General features: G+C 41.9%; 1 protein-coding gene across 16 annotated transcripts in view; it reads left to right on the top strand.

Moving 5' to 3' along the window:
- LOC143425498 (uncharacterized) overlaps window positions 1-22,603 on the top strand; it is a 101,581-nt gene that overhangs the window by 62,874 nt on the left and 16,104 nt on the right. For all 16 annotated transcript variants that reach the window (XR_013102042.1, XR_013102043.1, XM_076898350.1 and 13 more), the window contains 6 exons: window positions 4,275-4,382; window positions 10,529-10,667; window positions 18,917-19,033; window positions 19,575-19,752; window positions 20,462-20,826; window positions 20,964-21,193. Coding sequence is in view for 14 of the 16 variants with exons in the window: in XM_076898350.1 (XP_076754465.1) it covers window positions 4,275-4,382; window positions 10,529-10,667; window positions 18,917-19,033; window positions 19,575-19,752; window positions 20,462-20,826; window positions 20,964-21,193 (1,137 nt within the window). In the remaining 2 variants the exon portion in view is untranslated. The remainder of the gene's footprint in view (window positions 1-4,274; window positions 4,383-10,528; window positions 10,668-18,916; window positions 19,034-19,574; window positions 19,753-20,461; window positions 20,827-20,963; window positions 21,194-22,603) is intronic.

Genomic DNA, 22,603 nt, shown 5'->3' with positions numbered 1-22,603 from the left:
GTATGCAAATTCCGGCAGTCGTCGCCGTGAAATTTGGAAATCTATATCGCGGTATTTCCGCGATTATGCAATATTCGGAGCTCTCGAACACGTTCGACGCGTGAAATATTACACTTAGGATTCAGGTGAGAATTACAATGAATTACAACGAACGTTCAATTTCTAATTTCGATTAAACCGCAATCAAGTATAAATAAATAACACCGCCGTCCATGAGATTAGGTGATCGTGGTGCATTTCTCTCTGAGGTACATCCCTCTTGTAATTAACCCTCACTACTACTCGCGGCGTTCATCGATTGAGCCTGAGTGAATCTCGAACGTTTCGCTCTGGGCCATCTCGTCGTGGAATCGCAAGTTCCACGAATATCCGTAATCGCAATTTTAAATTGTGAAATGCTGCGGATAACTGGCCAACATCTGGTATCGAGGAACCAGATGTTCGATAACGTTTCCTGAATGAATTCTGGAGACGATTACGCATTAGCATTCACTCGCGGCTAATTGGCAATGATAGTCGACAATAGGATCGCACGATCAAAGGGAATCGTCGTGAATGTCCGGGACTAGCGACGATAATCTTTCGATAGCAAGTTCCGTACGCGTAGAATGATTCGAACGGTTGGCAGCGTAGAAGGTGAATATGTAACTCGGGAATAAAGAGATTGTTGCGTTTCACGTAACATTCCGTGTGTATCCCAAGTGTCTGCCAAGAACGTCGACTCGCGTGTAACGCTTGGACGACCGCTTTGCACCGCGTGTGGCATCATTGCGCGCGAAACGACGGCCGACCAGCTAATAAAACAACCGTGATAACCACGCGTGTCGTGAAAACAAGTTATTGTCTCTTGTTACGGAACTTTTAATCCTACGTTCGAGAAACACTTATAAGTGCCAATACTCGTTTTAGCCACCGTGTATAGGGGTAGTTACGCGGAAGATTAATCTCCATGTTCTCGATGCATCTGAAAGCTCGCGAACAAATGTCTAAGCTCGCTAACCCATCGCCGGGGGTGAGACGGATCAATTCATTATACAAAATTGCCGCAGCTCCGCTAAATAAATTACCTGTTCGTCCTTTCGAATTTATCACCATCCACGTAGAAGGCGATATTTACTTTAGATAAAACGCGCGAACGCGTAATTTATCATTTTATAACTTGGAAAGTTTCTAATACAATGATTCCGTTCGTAAGCAGAAAAGGCGTGGAGAAAGGGGTGCCGTTTCATCGCCGATTGCTATCGAGGCCTGGCAATTGGCAGGCGGAGCGTTCGTTTTGGCCACCGCGTCCGAGGCGATTAGATGACGTCGGCTAGGAAATATGTCAGCCTGACGAGAGATCAACGCACGTGTCTAATTTGTTCCTTTGTAACGCGCCCGCGTTCAGCCCGTCTATATTTACGAGAGAAATTACCCGAGAATCTCTCGGGCCGCGGCACCGTGTTAAATCGTCGTCACTGGCTCGTCCACGTTTTCGAGAGGTTGCCGCGTGTGCGATATTACAAATAACGCGTGAGTTTTTCCATTTCTTTTCCTTGTTGCTACCGCCTTACGTGTACGATACACCGCCAAGGAGTACCACGCAACAACGTTCACAATCTTTCTCTTAACCAATTTAATCTGCAATTCACAAATTTAACAATCTTGTACAAATCTTCATACTAGGGATTAACTAATTTCAATTAAATTAATTTACTAACTTATAACGAGCTTGTAATTAAGAGAATACGCGCTTCAACTATCAAATATAATAATTTATTCGAGCAATGAAAGTAAAATTATAATGGCGTAATGGCGGAATGTTGTCGATAAAACGTTGCATCGAGTCGATTGAACTTGAACGTCTCGTTTGATTAAACGGTCCGTTTAATTTTTATCATCGGCTGGATAAAAGTAACGCGCAATTCTTCTTCTCAAGCTGTGAAAACGCCGTGATAAAAATTTCCACCGTGCTTTATGGCCCTCCAGGGTTTTTCAGGTATGATAAATAGGGCGCGCAGCGTTATCTCGCCTCTGAAAAGAATGGCCCCTCGTTTCTCCAAATTGAATGGTATATACATCATTGCATTTTTAGGTAGCCGATGTCGGAACCGATAACGTCCGTTCCGAACTTTTTTTCACTTGTTTTTCATACACCAGAGAAATGTAGAGACTGGAATTATCACACGAGGAACTGGAATGTCATTATACTAAATTTAATATTTCAGTCGACCGTGGATGGGAGAGTAGTAAATACCTTTTCACAAAATTATTGTCTGTCGTAAGGTATAGCCATCGTTAAGTTGATATTTTAAGAATCGTGTCAATGTTGCAACACACTGCTGCCCCGAAATAATTATTCTTCGTTCTTTTCACACGCTACAAAATCGATATTTAATGTCGCGTTAAAAAAACGGCAATCGTTGGATATTGATGCAGTCGATACGATCTACTCAAAATTTAACATCAGTAAGCGGAACGAGCACTAACGAAACCTGGTTGGTGTCACCGGTGTCAGTAATATCGTTTAATCAAACTTTTCCACGACGTACGTCGAATTATTAAGTTACGCTTAATCAGCATATTCAGAAACTTTGTCGAGAGGAAAAATAAGTCGCAGATAGGTTATACGCGAGAAATAATACCGCTATCGGAACGTTTCTTCAAGCATAATTTTCAACAGCACGATGAGATATAAACGAGCACGAAAATGTGCATTTAAAGATGAAAAAATTGCATCAAAGATACACTATCGAGCACACCCTCGCATCGAATTGTATCGCAATAAATCACGAATAAAAGTGAAATGTGCCATTCTATTGCTAATGTACCAGCAAACAATTGAAAGAAACAGGATAAAACCATCCGCGACGAAACATTAAGGAGAGACAAAATAAAGCATTCCAGAAATTCCATCCAAAAAAAAGAAAAGAAAAAAGAAGGTTTTGCAAAGTCGTCGAGTTGTCGTTGAACCGTGAGAACCGCCTCATAATCTGACCCCATGACTTTCGCCGATATCGTGGATCGCGCAGCGTGGAGAGGAAAATTTTGCGTAGGTAGATCCGCGGACGCGGCTAACCGTGTAATGCTTACCTATCTGCGTTCTATCAGCCATACGTTCGCTCGTTTCGCGGCCGCCTCCTTGGTTATTGCCTATTTACTCGTTCGCTGACTAATATCTCTCCATCGTTCCGTTTCATCGAATCAAAAACAAATTATCACCGTCTGTTGGGCTCTCGTTTTGTAATTACTCGCCAGGCTGATCGATTATCGCGTAGAAATTCTTCTTATTAGTCATCCTTCGTATTTCTCTTTTTTTAATTGCATTTACTTCAGATAGAGACGATTAAGTCTGATAAGCTCCAAAATTTGGGCTCGTACTATTTAGGATCGATATTAATTGTTTGGAGATTTTAGAGGAAGTTTATTTTCGCATCCTCATTCAGGGACAGCTCGAAAGTAAACGCAAGGAGAAGAAAGGAAAAGAAAGAAAATGGAGAAACAGTTCGAGAGAATGTTTCGCTGGTGAATTATTTATCAGGCGTAGCGAGTGAAATATTGAAATAAGTGCACGCGACGATGAATTCGCGTTTTATGGACGTCCCATCTGTCCGTCCGGGTTGCTCGTATATCCTTGACCATAATTGTCCTGCGTCCCTTCGTACGCATCGCGAATTCCGTCGGGCATTACAATGCAACACGCGATAGGAGACGTCTCACGTGTCGATAAACGAACGCGTAAAGTGCACGCACCGGGCTACGTTGCATCCTTTGCAGAAACAGAAGGGGAAAAAGGTACGCGAGCAGCGAAAGGAGAAGAAAAATAAGAAAGAGGGACAAAACGTACAATAAAGAGTTCGTCGGATGCATCGACGTATGGAAATTGCAGGTAAAAGTATGGCGTGGCGAGCGAGACGTAGCGAAAATTGCCAGCTATTCGGAAATTATTCGTTGCCACGGTATGAAGCTCGAGAAATTTCTCACGTGCTTAATTACGTAGCTCGAAGTGCCCTAGCAGTTGCCCATTTTTTTTCTTTTTTTTTCATCTCCCCCTGTCAATGTCGGTGTTTTCGAGCATTCGTCTTTATTTGCTCCTCTCCGAGAAATAGAATACAATTCACCATCTTCGCCTTCGTTTCTATATAATACAATTTCTGACTCCGCCATTTTTGCTAGTAGGCACAGGACGATACGTTTCCTTCTTCGCTTTTCCTGTTCTTTTTTCCTTATAAATCGATCAGTCGCGTTACTCGTTTTCCATACAACTGCAATTGCATTTGGTTGTTTTGTTTCAGGCCTAGCCCGTGTGAACTACAGGACCCACTGTGGGTCAAAATGAGTGCGATTACTGGCAGCATCACCAAGAAGAGAAAGAAATCAGATGCCAAGCCTCAGTCGCAGATGTGAGTAGAAATTTTCACTCAGAAACCATGCACGATCTTAACGCCTTTGAGTAATTTTAATAACGTCGTTAGTTACTACTACTAATTATCTATTACGACACGTTCGACGAACGTGCAGTTTCGAAATTGAAATGTTCGATTAAGTATGTCAGCCCGCGTATCCATCGTTCGATCGAGAATGAAAATTCCGTTGTCGATCCCGCTTTACCATCGGAGACCACCTAATGAGTCACTTCTGAATGAGACGTATTTATGCCGTTCGTATACCAACTGGATAACAGAGTAGTCGAATTACTCGAGCAACGCGAGTATATTCGGCTCCAGTAGCCAAAGTGGCAACGACTATCTTTCCTCGAGCGGCTAAACTTTAGATAAACACCTCACTTACGCATTCTTGCCGCATCAGCTTGAAAAATACTCACATTTTTCTTCTCGCCAGGCCGTATCGCAATCGTAGCATTTGAAACGATGGTACACTTAAAAGTGGTAACTCTATCCGCCCAGATTCCTTCCATTACAATTTTTCCGCTCACTTAGAATCATTCCAAGTATTTTTAACATTTTTCTGCATTATAATTCTTCAAGAATTTTAAACAAGTTCTAAAGCAATTACTTTCGAAATATTCTCACGTTGGAATTTTTCAGACATTCTCCAATGTTCTCTTCTTTTTAAAAATCGTTGAATTACAATATTACAACTTTCTATACACTTATATTTGTTATTAAGGTGGCCGCTATTCTCAGTTATGCGTAGACGCAGATCCCCGGGTCTTGTCTTTTTGAAGTTCAACCCGGGCGCGATTTATTGGAACGTCTTAACAGTATCACGTCGAATATTCGAAACTCGCGGCGGAGATTTGGTGCGCGGCTCGACGAGTGAAATTCGATCCATTAGCCGCTCGATATCCCGCGACGGAACTGGAGTTTTCATCGATCGATTAAACGGATTTATGCAACTCGTGGCTGGTGGTAGCGGTGCGCGCGTTTCAATCTTCCAACCCCCGGTGGCTGGAAAACTTTACGAGCCGCGTTTCCACCCCATTTTATTACATCGCAGCGCGCGACGTAAAGCTTCCTGGAAATTACTTAGGCGTATTACGAACGCGCGACGCCAACAGATTAATCACGGCTGTTGCGAGAGTTCGTGTGTACACGCTTTAACGTCGAATACTCGATTTTTTTTTCTTCCGCGTTGGTTCGGTAGACTGCGCGGCTCGCGCGCCCCGGAAGAAGCGCATCGAACTTGCGATGCGTCTTGATGCGGTATCGCGTAACGCGGGCTGATATTTCGACGTTATCGAGGCGATGCGAGGCGACGCGAGGCGTAATTAGACGCGTCGTAAATTACACCGCGGATTTGCTGAAATTTGCAGGTAGATTTTGCGCGGGGGAAATGTTGTTTTAAACGAGAATTCTCGGAAACAGACGAAGATCGCTTGGTTCTATTTGCATACCCGAGTAGAATTGATAGCATTCCAGACACATCGAAATTTAATCGAGACAGTTATTTTACAGTATCTCGCACGAGTTATTCATCAAGTAGAAAAATAGGAGTGAACGTATTCTCTTGGCTTGCGAATGTATGCTGAAATAATATTCCGGTAATTTGCACGAGCATCCTTGACTTTCGTCTCGAGAAATTAACTGATACGCGTTGACACAATGTAAGAACCGTAAACGAATCGAAAAGATACGAGCGTTTCAAAATGTTGCCCAGGTACCCAGAGATATCTTCTTGGTTGTCAGAATTATTATTTTTCATGCACGCGATAACGCGTTCAAGACATTGTTATTTTTTTTTTTTGTTTGATTCGATGATTACGTGTAATAAAAGATACGCAACAATTTACGGTGCTTCTAATCGCCGACTTTGAGCAATATCTATCGTAGCGATACCCACGCCCACTTTAAGATTCCTAAATGGAACGCAGACGTTGATTGTGTAAAAACCAAACGAACGCCGTGTACGTATGATTCCGATTAATTTTTCTGCAATTGCGGGAGCAGTAAATGTTTCAGGCCGTTAAATTCGCTTGATTGCTCGTAAACGAGTGCACACGCTTCCGCGTTTTATTCGAGCCCTTTGCATATTCATCAGTCCTGTTATATGCATAAAAGCGACCGTAATTATCGGGCTAAACGCGATAACTAAAGTGAATGTTTAACATGCTGCATGGGTCCATTTTAATTTGATACCTATCTAGTTCCGCCGGGAAGTTAAATCATGCGTATCCGCTGCTCGTGTCAGTGTCTAACAGCGATAGTTTTCGTACCGATAGCGGCTCGTTGCCAGACGGTTCAATAAAACCTACGGATTCATTGAAAAACGCGACGGGGAATTAAAATCGACCAACGAATCCAGTTTAATCGCGGTTGCTCCGCTTTTCTGTTTCGCGAGGACTGAAGTCGCATCTTATGCGACACGAATTAACTCGAAACCATTAGTACTTTTTTCTCTTTTACAATTACACTTTTTGCGGAGTCAATGAAAATTGGATTATGAAAATGTAGCATGATGTTCAATTTAAGTATTTGCACGTTGAGAACAAAAATTTGTTACGCTTAGTCACTGTTGAACCAAAAAAAAAAAAAAAAAAAAAAAAAGAAAGAAAAGAAATGTACAAAAACGTAGTTACTTTCAGAGGAAACGAATTTTTAGTAGATATTGGATTTTTCGTTCCTCTTCACTTTTTTTCGTTCCTGGTTAGCGCAAAACTGCTTGCGGTTAGTCGGTTGCGCGGTAAAATATATTGAAACAAAAGTACAGAATAAAAAAGACCCTTGGCCGCGAGGAACAAGCAAATTTCAATTAAATCCAGCGGTGGACTGGGTAAAAGGCAATTGCGAAACGGTTTCCAAATTTCTCATTGTCGATAACAACACAGCCTTTTCGTTCTTTTTCTGTTCTTGTTCAATTTTTTTCGTTGCAAATCACACGGGCCTTTTTGCCAATCAATTTGATCGATAAGAAGAAAAAAGTACTGTGCATGATAATAGACTTCCACCAGAAGTTCGATGTTTCATTATAGCGTTATTTGTTATCACAATCTTCTTATCATTGTAGTAAACAACGAGGAAGGCTCTGTATTTGTTGATTGACCTCTTCGAACGTTGTAACGCGTAACAAAAAGATCGTGTTCTTGAGAGTTGGTCGAAAGCACCGGAAGATTCTAGCCGGACAATTTTTACCGCATGCAGAAGCAAAAAGAAGAAGGCATTAATCATCCACGGTAGGGGCGGACGGTTTTTTGCCGATTTCTTTGGCATCGCCCGGATTAATTTATCGATGCCCCGGCCGGCAAAAAATCGGCCGGTTTATCAAAAGTTCACATAATGAAATCCTCGCGAGAGACGTAATGGGCAACTCGAACGTGTCCAAACCGAACCATCCGGCATTAAACGCGTCCGACTGTTTCGCCAGCAAAAAAAGAGATGATCGCGTGTGTGCATCGCGTCTCGAACGGCGGCGTGACGAACGAACGAAACCCAACAGGGTTCAATCGTAGATGATCCCACCCCGTTTGCCGACCAACTCTCCGAAAGTACCAAAATGGCGCCCGTGCGCGTCAACCGAACAAACTCGAAATCGATATTTCTATGAAATTCCTTATTTAGTTTTCTTTTTCTTTTCTTTTTTTGCGAAATTCTTACGAATCAACCAAGTATCGAACCAAGAGAAATGGAAGGGAAACGTTAGGAATTTTACGAGGTTTCCGAGCGACATACATACATATATAGACAAGGAGCAGAAACGATGAGGCAACCCGATCGCATGGAAATGCGGCCTTAGTAAAGTGAGAGTCACTGTTCGGCGACGTGACGTCAGGCAAGGTCAACCGAACGTTTCAACGGGACTGAAGTTGATTCAGCATCTAACAATTTTCTTTCTATAAAATGCCACTCGCTCGTCGCGTCCGTCCGTTCGTCCGTTCGAGAAAATCTGTTTCTTTTCTTCTTTCTTTTTTTATTTTTTTTTTCCTCTCCCGAAAAAGCCATTCGATTTCTATGACCCAATTTTCTTTGGCCACCGCCTTCGGATGTTCCATTCACGGGGCTTCCGAGAGAAAGGGTGGTCTCTTTGGAAAAGGGTATTCATCCTCTGGAAGGTCTTCTCATCGATCATCTCCTGTTTCATTGTGAAGGGTTAATTGGCGATTCTTGGGTTTGGTGGGATTCTTGAATCGAGTCTATGGTTAATGGTGGATTCGCTATTGTTTGAGCTGGGAAAGGAATGCGGCGAATTAGAGGATAGCAGGTCGGTGAGTTTTTAGAGGGTAATTTATAGCTAGCTTATTCGTTAGTTCTCTTGTTTTTATAATCTAGTCACGCAGGAAATTAACGTGGCTTTCCCATTGGATTACTTTTTAATACCACGATCACCATAATTCGGATGATATGAAATTCCGGAATTTCCATTGCTCCCTGTAATCGATTCTTTCTCCACTAGGACATTCTTCCTTCCACCCTTACCGCTATCAGGCTTAATTATTGTTTTTTTAATCGGCCAGTAAATTATGCATAATGTATCCTGCGAATACGGTCTCGCATTTCTAAATCGAGAGAGTAAACCGAGGATAGTATGACAAATAGAGCAGGCTTAATCGGAAGAATAAATCACCGGTGGAATGACAATATCCACTTGTGGGAAATGGCAATTAAGCGCGCAGGAAGCCTCCCGTGTAGAACGCAGTAATCAATGCCAGAGGCAATCTATCTGCATAATAAAGTATAACGTAAATTCCGGTTTATCCAGATATAAATATATTATATATACATATTATATATATATATATGTATGTATGTATGTGTGTGTGTGTGAGCGTTCGCGAACAAATGACTGACACGCTTTTGCGCCGCGGCGGTTTTTCCTTAGCAAAAGACATTATCCATTTATAAAAGTGGTTAATAAAATTTGCGTTGTTGCCGGCAGATGATGTACATCAGGTCGCGATAAATTGTCGGATGACTGTGCGCGGTCGTCGTGGTAAACTCTTAAGGTGTTCAGTACCGTGAAAAATTTCAGGTTTCCGGTAGGGCCTTGAGTACGGGCCAAAACGCTACGTCGCGATATTCAATTACAGGAAAGTAGCAATCCCGCTAAATGTTCCGAAGCTTCTGTTCTTTCCTGCCACGTTTCTTGTTTCATCTTCTGCGACAGAGTCCCGATCACTTCGGCGAGGCATACGGACGAGCTAGTTCGATAATCGCGTATCTGTTCGACTACACCGAATAATGAATCGCCTCGCGAAATAAAAGGCGAATTTCGATATAAATTTAAAGTTAAACAGATGCGATGTAATGTCGCTTCTGTATATCATTAGGGTAAATCATAGTCGAGCGAAGCGGTGGACGAGTTACGCCGATACAAACTTTCAATTCGCCCGTGTTTCGATAACCGGGACCGGGTCGTTAATTAATGTTTAGCATTACCATTTATCTTGAGCGATCATCCATATTTTAGTAGTTAAAAATAGTTATGCGACGCGTTAAACGCGTTGCAAGCCATTTAATTTCACTCCTCGAGACGTACATTGTGTACTTCTTCCCGTCTTAAAAAATTTTCGTTCTTTTTTTTTCGTTTTGATAGCGCGTTACCAAAGAGGGTTGATAAATTTCGAGGTGTTCAATTTTCTGTGCAAAAGTTAAGTGAAACTTCCGACTCGTCCAAAGCGTAGCGAACATATCGATTTACCATGTGCTCGATCACTGTGACATCGGTCGTCTATCAAGATGTTCATTATCGCGTTTCACTGGATAATCACCCAGCTCCTCTAGTACATTATATTAAATATTCTGCGAATATCTGCATAACTATACTGGCGTGATAACCATCGCAGGAAATCGTCTATCTCATTGCCAGCGTGTAACATCAGTCCTCCGACGTATCGCTATGAATCAGTTATTAATCAATTACAGTCGAACAAATCGTGTTAGTCAAAACTAATTGGTCTGAACATTCCACCAGAGCAGATCGATATTGTCGATCGATTCGAAAGAGCATAGAGGGCAAAATGGCGGGAACGAAGTGATATTTAAGCAAGATCGCTCGCGACATATACCGTATTTTTGGGAACGATTTACCAACAAGCATCACGAGCAAGAGCCTCGAACGAACCAATGATCTCTCCAATTTTGATTGTTTACAGTAACAAGTGCCTTAACGAAAAAAGACGACGGAACCAGGAGAACCTGTTTATCGATGAGCTTGCCGAGCTGATTTCCGCCACGGACATGAGCTCTGGCAAGACTGACAAATGCCAGATCCTTCAGAGAACCGTCGACCAGGTAAGAAGACAGATTTCTACGTTTCTGCCTTTCAAATGGCTGATCGATAAACTCGCCGGCGCGAGTCCTTCGAGATCCGATCGAAGAACGCCGCTCTTTTCTTTTCTTCTTTCCTTTTTTTTTTCTTTTTTTACCACACATCGCCACGTATACCGTGTAATCGGGGGATTCGTCTCCTTTTTTTCTTAGCGAAAGGAACGTGGTTCATTTTTTTTTTCTTTTATTTCCACTCGATCTCCTTCTAACATTAAACATAGTAATCTTAATCAGTCAGAACGTTGTAGAAACTATTCGCTTCGCTTGTTCCGAAGCTTAAAGCTTAATTAAAGACACTTCTTTGTTTGTGGAATGAAGAGATAACGTCCTAGTTGTGGAGTATAAATAGAAAGTGTTGTTGGTGTTATCAGAAACAACTTTTATGTGCTATGTTTTAATATTCCAAAAAAAAAAAAAAAAAAAAGGACGAATTGATCGTTTCCTTAAAATCGCGCCAACTAATAACCACGTGGTTTAACGAGCAAAATGCCGAGCATAACTATTATTACGGTAACAAAGATAATTCTCGCACGCTTATGTCGCAATTTGCTTCTTCCTGATCCTATGGCGCGGCTTGAATGAAATGGGCGCGAACCATTGTTGGAGTCTACAAAAGAGCTTAGAAGTAACAGCTGAAAACAGAATCGCTTATTGCCGGGTCGTACGTAACGATAAAAACTTGTTATCTCGATTCGATACTACGTCAGATAATGCCAGGTGATATCTGTTAATCTATCTAGCGCATTGATACAACTGTTCCCTCATTTAAGAACGGTCGCTCTTTTCTGATTCATATTTCTCTCGTATAGTTCTGTCGACTTCACTGACAATTGTTTCAGAAATTTCGTCATATTCTTCCCGAAAGAAGTTCCTCCGAATTGATCATAATCGCTGACGATCGTAGGAACGGCATCGTTTTACCACCGAGTAAAATATGGTTTTCGAAGCACCGCGAGAAACAAAGGTTCAGGAAAAGAGAAAGGAGCAGCAGAGTCGAGCGTACGATGATGTCGGATTTAATCTTGCAGACGCGTAAGACTGCGAGGCTGGTTACTTTTGTAAGCGTTCGGTTCGATTTGATGTAAATTGTACTCGAACGTGGCAAATCCTGCCGCGTCGAACAGGACGCGTTTATGCAGGCTCTTTATTGAGAGGAGCGCGTTTATCCGTCCCGGGTGGAAAAGGCCGAAGAACGGTGCACTCGCCTTGTGATTCAACGGATCCAGAAAAACGTGAATGTTTCTCTTCCGAACACCGGTAATCGTCGTTTTTCTCTCGGGATTGTTGCGAGAGTTGTTCCTCGGGAAATTATCGTGGCACGTTTCGCCGTGGCCTGGCGGCTCTCTCCGCGTTATTCTTGAACCGGTCGATCGATAAGGTATTTACTCGCGTATCATTTAAGTGAAATAAAAATTTCAACGCATGCGTCGAATTGTACATTGATTTCCTGGCCATCTCGCGCGTTGCCGCTCTTTTCTTCGATTAAATCTACGGTTTCCTTTCGTTTCGCTGTCGTTAGATTTTTTTCTATCGAGGTACCCTTCCTTCTCGTTAAATTTCGACGAAATTTTATTATCGTAATTCAGTGGTTTGCTTTCTTTACATTTTATATCGAAGAGTCTTTATTTGAAAATTTCATACCCACACAATTGGCCTTCCTCGTTTTTTATTTTTAATCCTTCTTTTGTTCACGAAGAGGACGTGTACTTGTTTTAAGACTTAAGGCGATTCTCAGCTATAAAAAATAAAGACGAACAAGTCGGATCGTCGGATTAAAGGATGTTAAGTGATTTCAAGTGGGTTGATCTGCACGAAAATGTAACGCGATATCTCGAAGATTAAATAAAGTAATCAGTCCTTCTCTCTCTCTCTCTCTCTGTATTTTATGTAACATATTTTATCGTGATAAGGATTTTATCAAAACAGGACCTTGCGTGCTACATCTTTCGATCCGTCCTCAATCTTTTCTTTACTTTTCCTACGAACACTTCGATGTTCGTGAACGAACAGTATTTCCATTGTTCCTAATTATTGGTATTCGAATTCGAAACGGAAAGAGTCATAGATGTTCGCTTCGATTCGAGCGGTTGAAAAGTGGTGCGCGTTCACGGGGCTACGTTTCAGCGAGCTTTCATTCCCGCCACCTTAAAATAAAATTGGCAATTTCGAACGCGGCGCTGAGAGGAAAGCGTGTTTAGTTCGCTCGATTAAAAACAATAAAAGCTCGAGGAACGCCGCAGTGACGCGACGTTTCTTCGGGTCTTAAGAGCAGAATGACTGCATTTACGAAAATAAACGCCGTCGTAAATCGCGCGAATGCTCGATTCTATTATTCGGAACGGAGCAACGCGTTTCTTCCCCTCTATCGATCGGTAGTTCAACCCTCTCTTGCTCGCGGCCGCAAAAATACCAAGAAATTTAATCAAAAAATTAGTTTACGACAACGCGTGTTCTTAAGGTAATCTGTAATAAATAATTATTTAGCTCACTTTTTTGTATAATATTACCGGTATTAATAATTGTAGATGTTCGATTTAGGACCCTGAAGTCTCATCGACCATCAAAGGATTATAAAAAGATTAAGTATATAAAACATGATAATTAAAGCTCCAGAATTGATAAAATTATTTATAAGACGACCATAAGATGGTATTAATAAGTCGTTTGGTCGAATGAGCCGAAGGATACCGTATCTTGACGACTACGTGTATGTGTTACTGCTTTTGCTGCCTATTTAATATTACTTGCATGGAGCACTTTATCTTGATATACCAAGCAAGCCTTGAGAAATCGTACGAAGATAACCGGAGAATTTTTATTTGATGGTTTAGGGCTTACTGCTGTCCTTCTGTAAGACAAATATTCTCTCCAACAACAGTAGACGTGAAAACCATTTTTTCTATTAAAAAAAGAACTACGCGCCTAAAAAACTCTTCGCTGTGCCTAATTTCGTTTTTACTCTAGAAAACCCTTTTTATCACCTCAAAGTAGGTTTGTCGGACATTCGTATCGTACTTGGCCAGCAAGCAATGCATTCACAAATATAAATCGTTTTCGTTTTTAATTTGTTAAGTCTTTGGTAATCCTTTCTAAATTAAACAGTCTGTACGTAACGAAAGTCTACTTCGCTATTATGTACCTCCGAAGCTGTACAGGGAAGATATACAGGATCAAGATAGTACGTGCGTATATTAATTATAATCGACCCGTTCGATCGAGTGTTTCGATTTTCACATATGGAGCGATTAAGATGCTCGTTTATCATGTATCAACTGCAGTACGAGTTTTTGGATTTTGAACCACGTCGGGCCGCTTGTTAGCCACCACTTCGTCTCGAAAACTTGTTTCCGAAAAGCAAAAGTCTTGTTTGTCCGAGCGTCCCGACAGTTTCTGCTACATTCTGATTTTCATAAGAAGTCCTCCGCGTTCGAGTCGAACTCGCGACACGGCTCCGCTCGGGGCGGACTTCTTGCGAAGATCAGGCAGCAGCATGTGTTTCGCGAGACACCATCGAAAACGTGGGCGGAAGCTTTGAACGTGGTCGGCGCGCGGAACATGGTCGAGAGTCTCTCGGATTTTGAAACGGGTTTTAATTTTCCGCGTAACTCATCGCGCGGCGCCGTGTGTGCGTGGTAGGCTTCTTAGAAAATGAATTGTGGCTGTGGAAATAAAAAGATAAATCTCTCCACGCTCGCGCAGTTGGTCTAGATCCGGGCGAATAAATCAACGAAATTGGAAAATAAATTTCTCGCCTCGAACGCATTAAAAGACGAGCGAAGGAAAAGAAGAAAAGGAACAGAAGAAGGGAGTGAAATAAAGAGAAAGGAAGAAGAACGAAAGGAAAAGACAAATTGAACAAAGCGAAGTCTCCTTCGAAGAAGTTAAATGTACTCTCTCCCCGGACTCGCGCGAAATTTATTTCTGGAAGGAACGAAATATATCGATAAAATAGCTTTGTCGTCTGGGGTAGATAGTCGTTCGGGAAGAAGGCATTCTTCTCCGCCCAATAACGTTTCACTCTCGCCGACGACTTAACGAACCGCTTTTCTCCGTTAGTCACGTGGATATGACCGAGTTCGTTCTCTACTATTTACGACAACGGGACAAATATGGGTTTTCTGTCTTTGTTCCGCGGCGAACCGACGACGTGAACAGCGTGCGCGCATAAATTCGTGCTGGACGTCGGGACACGCGAAGACGAAAGGAACAGTTCAGCCCAGCAGCCTTACGAGCCGCGGAAACTGGCCACCGAACCGTGCGAAATAACGCTATTCCACTTCTTCCCTCCCACCTCGAACCACTCGACTAGACGATGAGCCTCGATATTGGACGATTCTTGTATTAGTCATCCCTCTCGGTTCAATCGGTATCTCGAGTTAAATACCTATCATTCGATATGGATGAAGAAAAAAAGCAGTGGTACCACGCGTAGAATGTGCGTAAGCAGCGATTTAGTAGGAATTTCGATAAAAATAGTAGGACGAAGTATCCGATTTGAAAGTTTTAGGCAGTTTCGGAACGGCCGGTGGCCGCCATTATGGTATCTTAATCGATATCGGGGTTCCAGTCGCTCTGTGTGTTTCCAGGTCGCGGTTACGCGACGATGCTTTACGTTCCTCGATGTTGGTAGCATCGTTTGTTTCGGAAGCGGGGCTCGCTCGCCTCGTTCGGTAACACGCTGCTCGTTTCTAGGCTCGATTAGTAGCCTGAAATAGATTCACAGTCGCCGAGTTTAACTTTTGATCGATTTCGTCGCAAACGATAGTAGAGTGTTCGGTGGTTAATCGCGCTTTTATTAGCACGGCCGTACGCGAAAAATCGGACTGGCGTTAATTTTTCATCGCAGCGCGCATCAATTTACCGTTTAACGGTATATTATGCGAACGAGGGAATCACGTCGATGCGAGCCGCGGCAAGATTCACTCGTGAGAGTGGAAGAAAAAGGCGATCATTTTGAATGAAACGTGCTATCTTACGGCCAGACTATGGCTACGAATGTAGTCGGCACGAATATACATACGTGTACATTCGATTCGTTGTAAATGTATAAACGATAATTGGTTCGCGCCGACGTCTAATTGCAAACAGCACGTCTATGTACTCGTAAAACCATAGAAAGAGAAGCAGAGCGGGCGTGGAAGGGGTTCCGACTTCCCGTCTGTTCTTCTGCACGTTAGTTGTGCAGTTCACGAACGAGCACATGTGGATTCTTCGCGCCAGAGTCGCGATATTTCGACCATCCGTCTTCTCCTCGTTCGAGAGACATTGTAGTTACTCAGTTTTAGAAAGGAAGTTGACGACCCTCGGTAAAGCACGGTCTCTTTCCGGAGCGTGCACGGCGTGTCGCCCTCGGCTAAATAAATTCCTTAGATGCACGAAGAATCGTTAAAAAAGTATTTCTTCGGAGTTTGTCACGTGACCTTGAATGACGTCACCGAGGCCAATAGGAAACCTTCCAAACGGCGTTATAACCCGAGCTACCGGAGCAAGAGTTCGTGTGACGTCATCTGCGCAGTCGAACAACGCGCATCCTGTGACCAACGACGTGACCGAGGTAGAATCAATTGTAAATTTGCGATAAAAATCTGTTTCGTCGCCGACTTTCGTTGACAATCACTTCCCGAATTATTGGAGAACGAATCTCGCAAGGAACGCATCTACGCGTATTCGTCGCAATGCGGTCACGGCGAAGATTGATACGCTTCGATCCCTTTCGTTATTACTTCCTGCCCCCGCTTCGCCCTACTGGCCATCGCTTTATTGGTTTAGCAACTATTCGCATCTGTTGGTAACTAGCCCTTCGACCGTCGAGAAATATCGATTATATCGATGATGGTTCTGAAAGCGATCGAATAAGAATTTATCGCGTGCGACGCGCGATGGAACGGGAGAAATATATACGCTTTAAAACGGAGGCTAGCGGCAACGTCGCAAACCGTTTGTCGGACTCAGTCGCCGAGTCACCGACTTTTCGAGGCCACGGCACGTTGTGCGCCCGGGCGCTTAAATTCATTCCGATTACGAGCGCGATCTATCGGTGCTGGGAAATATGAGCTCAAGGACGAGCTTTTCCCGTACGCTCCTATCTGAATCTCGGCCGGTAACGCAGAGATTTACTTTCCGTTCACCATTCGTGTTCCACTTACGACTAACCTTGCAACTCTGAATGGTAGCTCCGCGGAGTTCATGCTTTTTCCTTTTAACCGTCGTCGTGTTAACTGTTTTTCCACACCGTTCTACGATTTATCGTCGAATGATTCTTTTTCGTCCAGCAACTTGGAAAGTATTTCGTTCTCGCCTTTTTTTTTTTTTAAACTAGGTGATAGGAACATCGCTGTAGGATACCATTAAATTGGCTACTTTGCAAGAGAAAGTGACAAACTGATTCTAATTCATCTCCTGGTCTATTTGAGAGCAACGGTAGACGTTATTATAGTGTACAGCGAACGTATCTTGATTTTCATGCTAGTTGAGGCATTTATGACTCTATTATAGGAGTTGTACAGTGAAATTACAATTAAACTTCGGATACCGAAACGGGGGAAACTCTCGTGACTAATGCTTTTTTAATTATCTGAAGAGGACGTGTCTGCGATTGCGTTTCGGCTCCGTTATTGTGACAGAAAGACGGATGAGTAATTGTTTGAAGCTTCTAGTAGATAGGGCAGCTTGTTGTATTCGATTATCGCACAAGGAGGAGGAATGCCGATTATCAATTTAAATATTTGCCAGTGTCGTATACCGATAATCGTGTCAGTATTAAGAAGTTTTGTACGAGTTGGCCGGAAATTTATATGCAGCTGAAAAATTCTCCATTCAGGAATGCTGTTCGATACTTGTAGTTTACTCTTCTTCCATCGTGTCATAATACTTTTAAAATTGTATTACGTACATATCAAAATCAACGCTGCACAATTAGCACGCAAAATTTTGGTTGCAACGCGGGTGTAAAATTCGAGTGCAATATAAAGTTTGTCGTTGAATTTAATTAAATTCCAACGTAATTTGATAACTCTCATTCGTATTAATTTCATTTACGGGAGAAAATTGTTCCTTGCGTATAAAAAGTGAAATGTTAACATCAATTTATAAGAGATCTCGCGTATTCCATTACACGCTTGCCCTTTTTAAACTTTGTATTTAAAGAATGCATTTATACGCAAAATATAACCGCGCGGGAGATAAAAAATAACAAGTAACAGAGATACATTTAAAGGAAAAAACTTACTTATTATCGTTCGGGTATACAGTTATCGGTATTTATTTATAGGAAGTCGAATTTATACATTGTTTCGGGTAAATGCTGTGGTTTCTTCGTTATCTGAATATATCTTGCGCAACGTTAAGTTTCTGTTTACCGCTGTATAAAGGAGAGTAATTTTTAATATTAATACGAGAGGCATGGAAAAAATGCGGTCGTTGCAAATTATTCATTACATTAAATGCGATTCGTATGCGTCATGGTATGTAATGTGAAATGCAATATGCAACGCAGCTTGTAGCGGGCAAATGAAATAATGCGGTTTCGCTTAATAACGCGATGAAAACAGGCTTGTTATTGTGAGGTAGCATTATTAAATTGTTATTAAACTTTTACGTCGAGTAAACGACAGGTGAAGTTGTTTCTCCGTTAGCGTAACACGCATGATGATAAATGTACAATTTCGTGTAACGGAATGCAAGAGTAGAACGGTAGAAAAATTTCATTCGATCGCACGATTATTGGGATTATATTATTGCGGTGTTGAACAAGTTTAATTAAATTTAATGGTATTTAAACGTAGAATTATAATATAGTGCAACAGTATTTTCCTCTTTGACTCACAACATTAATAAGAATAAATATGATAGAATTAAAATGTGGATAAGTTTGACAGAGCGGAGTTTTGATTTGAAAGGTATAGAAATGCAAACTACTCGTATACGTAACACGAAATCAGCGTTGCGCCGTTTTTTTTTTCTTTTTTTTTTTGTCATTTTTTCACGAGTAAAATGTTCCAACGAGGAAGCAGGTGTTTGTTAATGTTACGAAATTCAAGCGGTTTGAATTTGAAAATTATTCTAAAAATGATTTTCAATCAACTATTTAATGTCACACGTATTGATTCGGCTTTGCGCGGTTAAAATAAATATTGTAAGGTATATAATTGTTTCCTCGGATTGTTCATTTCGTAATTCGGAGTGTTGGTAACGAAATAATTTATTTGTTGCAGATTCGGCACATTAGGCAACAGGAAGGCTCGAATAGTCATGCCGTACAACAGGGGGAAGTGTCTTCTTCGAATCCTAACATACTGTCCAACGATCAAGTCGGTCCTGCTTTACTCGAGGTACGAGTCAATTTCAATCGAAGTCCGTCAATCTGTTCTATTCTTGTTTGCTTCCGTTGATTGGTATATGTATATATACCAATACTCGGAGCACTTGGCTCCTTTTTCTTCTCGTTTACTGACTACGCGTGGGTACTACCGATTGCGGAGGTCTAGGTCGTTAAGTGCACCGTTCGAATTAATATAACACGTAACAGATCGATTTATGAATATGTCAGTACAACAAGAGTTGGGTGGAGCAATAAGTTTCAATCGCGTTGAGAAAGTCGGATCATAATAATTGAGTCTTATACTCGTTTACGTGGCCGGAAAAAGGGGGTTAAAGATGGAGTGGAAAAGTGCTTCAATTATTTGAAAAAAAAAAGAAGAAAATTTCGTTAATATCGATTGCGATAAAAAGCGTGAAATGGTATATGATTCTTAACGAGCAATTACTATCCAATAAATATTTTATTTCTGGCTTAATCGCAATCAAATGTTAATTAACATTCCGCGGAACGTCGTAAACAAAAGTCTAACTTGTCTCGAAATTTTTACCCAGGCGCTAGATGGCTTTCTATTTGTTGTAAATACGGAGGGACGAGTGGAGTTCGTATCAGATAACATAAAGCAGTACATAAATTATACGAAGGACGATGTGCTCGGCAAGGATATTTATAATATTATTCACCATGGAGACCACAACACCTTCATGCCGAGCTTGTTGCCTATGCCATTAGGTTGGTATATCGTCCCAATACAACTCTCGCACCCTTTCCCTTATTTTAACCCGTACGAGAAACGTTTAAACCCGACCGTTTCAACCCCCTTCGCTAACATCTCATCATCCCCCGTCGTCCGTCCTCGATGTTTTGCTTCCTTTCTCGACGATCACTCGAGATCTAAACGCGTTTTGTCTTCGTGGGTGCACGATCAAGCGATTATTTATGGGTGCGTCTCGTATGGCGTAGGGGGTAGTTACGAGGATGCAACTGGAGCATCTATTTTATCGGTCGACGTGCACGCGCACTTTTCAGTTTATCTCCCTTTGTTATTGGAATTTCGGTAGCGGAGGAACGGATAGATTTATCTTGTGTAACGAAAGGAGATAGTATCGGAATACTCTAACGCAGCAGAAATGCAATAAGATCGGTGAAGCGCGTTACAGTTCGACTGGCTCGGCTTTCCTTTTTCAGCTGACAGGACACGTGAAATTGATCTCTCGTTAATCCTTAATAATTACGGTCGATCCGACAAGTAACACGGCAAGTGATGAAAAAATTAATCGTGCTCTAACAAAATTTCCCCCGTTACGAACATTTTACCTTTAAATCAGGATCATCGTTTGCATTTTGTTTGAAACCATTTGAGACTCCACTAAGTGTTAAGAGATTATTATAGTTCGATCGAAATATCATGTAAGAATAACGAGGATCGTCTGTAATTCAGGCTGGACAAACGAGCAGCAGCCCCAAAGGAACCGCACCTTCAATTGCCGCTTCTTGGTGAAGCCTCCCGATGATAAAGAAGAGACTATGGAAGAGAAGCAGCAGCGAGTATCGAAATACGAGTCTATGCAAATCTGTTCAGCTCTTTTGCCAAATAATAGCGATCGTCTGGAGAGCGGTGACGTATCCTCTGAATCCTCGGACAACGGTCCTTGCGTAATGTGCGTGGCTCGCAGGATACCCCCGAACGAGAAGCCCATTGGTACGCCCATCGAGCAGTTCACTGTCAAATTGGACACCACGGGGAAGATTATCGCGGTCGACGTTATCTGGTTGTCGCCTCCTTACTCGGAGTACCTAAGCAAGGTGAGGGATACGCGAGGGCTCGCCCGTTCTCTACTTTCCGTTTTGCCGATAGAATATTTTGCGAATAGAGAAAATCTTCGAGAGGAGATTCGAACGTTCGGCTTTCATTTTCGATATACGTAACCTTTTTGTCGCAGGAGTTGATTGGTACTACAATAAAGGATTTGTGCCACCCCCATGATCTCAGTAAGCTAACTGCACATTTGAACGATACGCTTCAAGTCGGTGAGAGTACCAGTGGTGTGTACCGACTACGCGTTAGTCCTGATAAGTTCCTTAACATTCAAACAAAGTCAAAGCTTTTCAAAGCAAATGTGATGAATACACTCGTTACCGACTTCATTATGGCCACCAATACCATCATTGGGTAAGTTGAACCCCCCTTTCTGTAGCATATACTTTAGCCGTTGTATGTCAACCGAGTATCGCATAACAATTGATTCAGAGTCTCAGATTATTAATAATTAAGATTGGAATTATAGACAGTCTTGCGAAATATGATAGCTAGTCGAAAACGTGTTCCCCGACGCGAGATCATTACTGTTTTTAATCTGAGGCCGAACGGTTTGACGCATTGACTACCAAAATACGGAAATACGACCGGAATGCACAACCTCGACTCTCATGGTACTCAGTGTGTTCAATTCAGTTAGGATTAATTGTACGAGATTAACATTAGGATTACGAGAAGATACCAGGAATAAACCAGTGGAATCTCGATTATTACCTCGAATATTATCGGATCACCGATAACATAGCACTTAAATCAGCAAAATGTGGTCGATAATTGCACGATCGGTGCGCTTACCGGTATATTCAGTCGTTTGTTTAATTGTCCTCTAGTTTAAACTAGTCTCGTCGAAACACTTTGATAATCGACGTTCTGCTGATTAAGTTAACGTACTACTCCTTCATGTCGCTTGAATTATTTTTTTATTGGAACACACAGGCAAGGGTGACTATATCTATCTACACGACATACATATTCTGTCTATGAGCTGCCCGCTGCGTTAGGTTTCCGCTAATGTTCTTCTATTTGCCTAATTACTCCGTGTTTGTCTTATCGCTATTGCTTGAGTAACATTTTTCAAACTAATTCGAAAAGCCGAGAAGAAATCGAACCGAATTCAAGGGCTCGTTTCAAGTCCCAACGATAGCGGTTCGAACAACTTAATTCGAACTGCGTTACGTAGATCGTTCCAAAAAATGATCCAAAATTCTTTTTTCTTCTCTTTTTTTGTTTCCCTTTTTTAGGTTTGCAGAGATATTTGCATGTACCGCGAACACACGGGTTTCCCCATCGGTGTTGGAGATCTGGCCACTCTTGAAATTGATAGAATTGTTCACCCTACCGTGACGTTTTACAATTACTACCTTGTTTATCGCTTTTATAATTCGCTTCTTAACATTTCGTCCGCTACATAATAATTGTTACGTATCACGCACGCTGGTATTAATCGTTAACTCAGCACACAAGTTTTAATCCCCACATTTTGTTCCCATACGATCACATTTCTCATAAGATGTCGCCGAACCGGAAATGGCAACGGCTGCGAGCGATACCGGTACAACGCTTGCTGTTACAACTGTTTCTCGGTTGAAATTTTAAACAACTTTTCAGACGAACCTTGCCATTTTCATTCATGATTCATGAATCTCGCGGTGGTGAACGAACCGAAAGGTGATCGCAAGACAGTTGTAATCGTCATTTTTATTTTTAAACTATTTCGAATTCTTCGAAAAAGCTTCGGACTGGTAGCAACGTTTCTTAGCAACG

This window comes from Xylocopa sonorina, chromosome 7 (assembly GCF_050948175.1).
Source record: "Xylocopa sonorina isolate GNS202 chromosome 7, iyXylSono1_principal, whole genome shotgun sequence".
NCBI classification, from domain to species: Eukaryota; Metazoa; Arthropoda; class Insecta; order Hymenoptera; family Apidae; genus Xylocopa; species Xylocopa sonorina.
This window is presented reverse-complemented; position numbering and strand designations above follow the sequence as displayed.